The sequence below is a fragment of the Seriola aureovittata genome, chromosome 2 (genome assembly GCF_021018895.1).
Source record: "Seriola aureovittata isolate HTS-2021-v1 ecotype China chromosome 2, ASM2101889v1, whole genome shotgun sequence".
Classification (NCBI taxonomy): domain Eukaryota; kingdom Metazoa; phylum Chordata; class Actinopteri; order Carangiformes; family Carangidae; genus Seriola; species Seriola aureovittata.
This window is the reverse complement of record NC_079365.1, coordinates 3,975,486-3,982,268: the sequence shown is the minus strand read 5'-3', so window position 1 is coordinate 3,982,268 and position 6,783 is coordinate 3,975,486. Positions and strand designations below refer to the sequence as shown.

Below are 6,783 nucleotides of genomic sequence, written 5' to 3'. Positions count from 1 at the left end.
GCAGTGTGACCAGACTGGAAAAGCAATTGATTAGGACAGGTACTGTGATCTGGCACATTTGCAGAGTTCCCCACCATCACACCAATCAATACATGATCATAGTCCTTGAATAACACACAGACAGACAGACACACACACACACACACACACACACATGTATGGGCACACTCTGCTGCACTTGGACATACTGTAGATAATGGCTTTATGATTCAATATGGTGGATCGATAACTGATCATTGTACTTGAGCCCCGCAGACATGCTGCTGTTTTCACTTTATCCCATCAGTCAGATATTAGCCACTGGGTAGGTGAGTGTGTGTGTGTGTGTGTGTGTGTGTGTGTGTGTTTGGGAGAAGCGAGCCAATGACAAACGAGGGCAAATAACAAGGGAGGGGAAAGGGTGGGGGGCTGCTCTTGACCCAGAGAGATAAACAGAAAGTGAGAGTTGGCCGGGCAGGTAGTACAGGAGGGTGTGGCAAAGGAGGGAGCTTTAAGTGTGCAGAGCCGGCTGATCCTGCACTCTGATTGGCTGGTGAGACTTTGACAGACATGCTCGTCCCTCCCCCCCTCCGGCTGCCTGCCGAAAGTCTATGTATGTATGTGTGTATGTGTGCGAGGGAGCCGGCAGACAGAAGCGAGCCACAGAGGCAGGCTCTAACTCCAACCCAATGAGCTCGCAGCCCTTACACTCACACACATACACACACACACACACACACACACACAGACACACACACACACACACACTCTCTCCTCAGCGCCGGCTCTCGCTCTCGCTTCAACCCTGGGACACAGAGGAAGAAGGAAGAGAGGAGAGAGAGGCAGCGGGTGGCAGAGTGGGAGAGTGAGGGCGAGGGAGTAAGAGAGGAAAGAGGGAGAGAGAGGCAGAGGGAGACTGGTGGGGTGTAAGGGAGAACACCATGGCTTCAGATCCGGGGCTGGCTGCGATGCTGCTATGGACTATATCACTACAGGCTCTGGGCACAGCGGGAACTAACAGCAACGAAGGTAAGAGTGTGTGTGTGTGTTTGTGTGTGCTCATTTGAAAATTAGATAATGCATCTCTGACAGCAGGGATTGACTTCATACATGTGGAGCTCCTGGAAATCTCTCACACACACACACACACACACACATATCAACAACTGTAAACACACTCAAAGACACAGACAGTGTGTGAGTGTGTGTGTGAGTGTGTCATAACCCAGAGCATGACATCAAAGTTTGCTCCGCACAATAACTCAAAGAAATCTGGCTGATGTCGATGTGTGTGTGCATGTGTGTGTGTGTGTGTGAACTTGTCTTGACATTGCTCATATTTGCCCGGGTTGCGTGTCAGCTGCAGTGACAGCGCATGTGTCTGCTGTGAGGTTAGGTAGTGACGTGAAAAGTGTGTGTGAAAGTGTGTGTATGTGTGTGTGTGTGTGTGTGTGTGTGTGTCTACGCTGTTTCCTCATATGTGATCTGAAGTGAACATCTTTATGGATTTCACTTGTGTGTGTTTTCCGTTAGAGCTTCTTAAACGACGCACGCATGTGTGTGTGTGTGTGTGTGTGTGTGCTTCTATATATGTGCACACACACACTGCACACGGCTCCCCTAAGCCCAGCCTGGGTTTGTTTACCTCCATCCTCCTTGTCCTTCATCTTTCCACCACGAGACGGAAAACTGTTGTTGTCACTTGTTCAACTAATGCCACACACACACACCACAGAGTCCCCCAGCGCCTCTCTATATGTGTGTGTATGTCTGCTTGTGTGTGTGTGTGTGACAGGGTTCTTGACATGGGTCTGGTCTCAGGAGGCTGAGTGACAGCAGCAATTCGACTGTAAGAGCCCTATTCGCCCCTGACGGCGAGTCTCAGCTTCAGCACTTGCTGGGGAAAAAAGCAGAAGAAGAAGAAGAAGAAAAAGGAAAGAAGAGATAGCGGGAGAATAGAGCGAGATCAGTGCTTTGGTTCAGGTGGGATCGCCTCAGCAGTGGAGAGGTTAGGGCAGCCACTTATCCTGTATTAAGCTCTGTAAAGTCAGGCTGCCTCGGGTCAGACAGAGCAGGAGGCGCGGACCGCCGTGCAGACAGACAGACAGACAGACAGACAGACAGACAGACAGACGGTCTGTCCTCGTGTGTGTTGCCTCAGTGACCGCCACATTTATAACCTAGCATTAAAGGCCTGTATTATTTACATGTCACATTTTATTCCCCTGTCCGCCCCTGCTGTTCCTGTAATTTCCCTCATTGACTTCCATGTGAAGTGCCCTCATCTTTTTTTCACCCCCCTCTCTTGTGTCTTTGCTGTTCAGATTCATTCAGCCTCTCCTTTGCTAATGAATGATTCAGTGTAATTAGAGAAAATAAGGTGATAGACGGCACTTTATTTCTGTCCCGTCACCTGCTTCCTGCTCGCTGAATTCCTTTATCCCACAGTCGTCATTGAATGAGCAACACCTGACTGTCTGGATCCAGATGTGAAAGTGAGTCTGAAAACAAAGAGTTCCTTTTTGGAGAAAGTCTGTTATATCGTCAATCATTTGTCTGCAGGTTTTCAGAGTGTAACTGCAGGAGGAGTCGTTCGCTTCCAACTTAGAAATAAACTTATAAACAGCTACTAAAACTAGATCGCTACAACAACTTAGTGTTTTTAGATGTGGTAAAAGGGTTCATAAAATAATGGAAACTGGTTGTTTCAGGGTTGGAAATATGTGACAATGAAACAAATTCATTTAAAAATAATAACAAACTAGTTAATGTGGAAAAAAACTGATGTTAAAGACAGTGTCGGAGAGTAGAAATGTCAAACGGTTTTCTCAGTATATTTATTTGTTCTGTAACGAGATGAGAACTGCAGCTTGAAAACCCATAATTGTAATGGCTTCAATTTCAACACCTCAATTAATGTGAATGTATCAGTTGGTTAGTATTCAAACCAGTTTATCCCATAAAGACCTTCTTGCTTCATTAAAAAAAAAAAAAGCAGTCAGTCAGAGAGTTGTGAATGTAAATGAGATTTTGCTCTTATCCCACACACTTATTCATCTAAATAAAAACAAATCAATATGTCAAGAACCTGCTGAAGACTAACCACGGTTTGCAGTTTAGTGACTAGGGGGCGAAATTGTGATTAAAGCCCAAAGAAAATAGCTGATGTCAAAAAGATAATTGATCGCGTTCAAAAATGATAGTAGTGGAAATGAAATTTCTGGTGTGTGCTTTGGTTTGGCAGCAGTCCGACTCCGGGGCAATTACAAATATAACATGTACATGGACGAGATAACCTCCGGAATGAACGAAGAGCTGGAAATTAAATTGTTGGAAGAACAGGTAACTGTTCACACAGCCGCGTGGAGCTCCACTCGACAACACACACACACACACACACACACACACACACACACACACACACTCTGCCACTCACACACCACACAGGACAGACAGTGTGACTGGGTTTTGTACGTATGTTGGATGTACGAGCAGCAGCCGTGGACAGCCATTTTGTTTTTGCTCACTGTTCAGTCATATTCATCTTGAGCAGATACATACAGTGTTTCTATAAGGGTGATTCTACACATCTACACTGCTGACTGACAGCAGTGAGGTTTTGAATCATATGTATGTGAATCTTCAACCCCTGTCATGTATCTGTGTTGGAGCGTTGTTCGTGTGGAGGGGTCAGAGATGGAGGAACAAAGAGATAGAGGGAAAGCTTAATATGTTGATGTCTCGTAACATGTTTTGCATGTTTCTCCTTTGGAAGACGGGAGATACTGAATCTTGCAGTGAGTCCTGAGAGACAGGGTAATTATTATAGAATCCGAATGCTGCTTTTTTCTTTTTTATCCACTAACAGAAAAAAAAAAAAAAAAAAACAAGACAGGAGGATCTGGAATCAGCAACAGACCAGCAGGGATGTAGAGGAGGAAGGTAAAGCCTCTTCAGCTCAGCTTACCCACATATTTCGTTTGCAGGGACGGGGTTTAGCACCTTATGGAAATAAGTCACAGTAATGGTTGGAAGTGCTGCAGCATCAGGGGTTAAATTGAGGTTATTTCATTTCAAAATGTTTTCTTTTATGACGTAAAAAAATAAAGCGCTTTAACTTGCATGCCATTGTGCACCTGTGAAAACCACGTATCTCCTAAACTTTCCACGAGTTCAGAAAAACCAGTCTGTTTTTGGCTTTATAACAATGCATCTTTCACATTAACCAATAGGGTTTAAAGTAGTTTATTTATTATTATGAGAATCTTCTCAATCCATAAAGCAAAATCTAATCCTCCAATTCATGTAAACAAACACTTTTAAAAATCACTGAATTTGGAGATACATGGTTTTCATTGGACAGTGACAATAGGCTATTATCTATATATAATATAATAAATAGAAAATATCTCCAAACTTTCGCTTCATTCTTTACTGTGAAAAATGCTTAAAAATAATTACAAACAATTATACGATTCTTCATTATGGGAGGATTTGACTGCGTAGCACAATCACCAACGCATTTCAGCATCCCACAATGCATCATCACGTAAGATATATGCAGGCCGATATGTGTGAATTTATCATTATTAGTAGTATTGGCTGTACGGAGACCCAAAAGGTTCAAATTGTTATGAATAAATAAGACATTAAAAAAATTAATTATATTAATAAATGGCGATCATATATGTATATACAATGAAGCTTTTCTTTTTTCTAATTTATACTTGTGAAATATAGTTTATAATGTGAAATGTTATTTTAGGTCTTTTTTTTTCCTATTCCATTTTTTTATTTCTTTATTGCATAGTCCATTTTTTTCACTCTAACTTTTTGCCTTTATTTCACCTCCTTTCATCACAAAGTGTTCGTCTGCAAGTCGAGACGAACGGTTTAAAGCCAGTCATGTGATTGGCTGCTCATTCAGCCTCACAGAAACAACACCAAACACATTCTGAATTAAAAACTGCTTCACTGAAATAAAAACAACCTACAATAAAACGATATATTGTAATGTATTATTTGACAAATTCATCGTCTCTATTTACTCACACGATTGTTTACTTCATAATGTTTTAAGTTTTGAACATGTTGGGTCTCTGTAGTATTTTCCTGCAGTACAAGAACAAAACTGAGACGCTTAGTTTTTAGATTTTGCTTCAGACGCTTTTCCGCGCCGACAACAAAGAATCAATAAACATTACACACTTGCACTAGAAGAGAAACTTTCTTTCCGGCGAAGTCTAGGGAAGCTCTAAACTCCGAACCGCAGCAGTAAAAGTGCTTCAAACAGGAGCCGAAACAATTGTGGGAGTTATCACTGAATCTCTGTTATTTTGTGCGATGAAAAAAAGGGCCACATTAAAGTTATTGGCACGCAGCAGCGATCATCAGTGTTTGAATCAGCCTTCAGAAAAATCACACAGGGAGTAACAAATGAAGACCGATCTCGCTGTATTTCCAGCAGCTCCCATATTTTGTCGTGTGTGTATGTGTGTGTGTGTGTGTGTGTGTTTGTACTGAATCATTTGCCTGTATGGAGGTGGTGGTTTCCCTGAGCATCTACTCCTGTCTGCGGGTTCTGTCCCCGATTCAACTCCTGCACACCGCTTCACATTTCCAGCGAGGATAGAGCGCGTTCCTTCAGGTTGTTGTTAGTGCCGAGGAACATGAAAAGACTCATGCAGAGAGCAGGACTCGCTGCTAATGAGCAAACTGTAGGTGGATGACTATTACCACATACCTCTGCTGCAGGAGGACCAACAGGAGAGAGCCAGACGCAGGCAGGCAAATGAATAACAGTAAAGATTTTCTTTTTGCTTTATTTTAAGATTTGAACACTTCATTTTGAAGCTACAAAATCACAGGGAAAACAGGAAGTGAAGTTGAAAGGAGCCAGACTGGTAAGAGCTGCAGTTTTTCCTCTTTGTGCAATAAAAGGCTACAACAATTTTTTTTTTTTTTTCCTGTGGAAAAAAAATTAATCAACGCTCCAATCGTTTCAGACTCTATTTGTATTGATCTCTCCTCAGTCAATAAAGTAACTGCTGCATGTTTAGTAACATCACATGAGAATTTGTCATAATGAATAGCTCGGAGGGGAAACCTTTCTGCAACAGAAAGAGAAAAAAAAACCCACGTTGAAGCTGTTGTACCGAGCGCTGAAGTTGCTGCAGTGTGTGTTGCTCAAGGACACTTTAGCAGCTTTGCTGACAAGGAGAGATGTTTTCCCTTCACAGTGTCTCATATTTCAGCTCCTAACACCTTTCACTGACTCTCGGAGCTGCTCGTTTCCTCCTCCTCCTCCTCCTCCTCTTCCTCCTCGCGGCACACTGTGGCCAAACCCTATCCTGTAAGTCTCACGCATCAAAAATAGATCAGCGGCCTCATCAATCAGTCTGTCAGTGAGTTTCTCGCGCTTCTTTTGTTTGTTTTGCTCAGTCGCTTACAGCTGTCAGTTTCCCGGTCAATAATGGATAGAGGAGCATTAGGAGACGCGGCAGGATCTAGGAAACGTCTATCAGGGGGTTACGCTTCTGTGCTCGCAAAGCTCCATTTTAATTACTGAAGATTTCACCTTGAAGCTACGAAAGAAAGGCTATAGCAGCTGTATGAATCGCAAAACTACTTCTCTGTATCCCTTTAAAAGCAATACTTCACACCAGCCATGTCAGTAATTGCTAACATTGTCTTGCTCCTTGCCTCATGACCCTTTCTCGCTTCCTGCTCAGCAGCAGCAGTAGTTTCTTGTGTCGTCCTGAAGGGGGGAAAGCGTGTGTGTGCAGCGTTGTGGGAACGCATTAA

At 43.0% G+C, this 6,783-nt stretch overlaps 1 protein-coding gene across 4 annotated transcripts in view; it reads left to right on the top strand.

Annotated features, from left to right (window-relative positions):
* The first annotated feature begins 646 nt into the window (after positions 1-646).
* The window catches only part of epha8 (eph receptor A8), a 126,848-nt gene continuing 120,711 nt past the window's right edge, over positions 647-6,783 (top strand). For all 4 annotated transcript variants that reach the window (XM_056399530.1, XM_056399523.1, XM_056399514.1 and 1 more), the window contains exon 1: positions 647-1,008. In XM_056399530.1, coding sequence (XP_056255505.1) covers positions 921-1,008 — 88 coding nt within the window. In that variant the 5' untranslated portion in view covers positions 647-920. The remainder of the gene's footprint in view (positions 1,009-6,783) is intronic.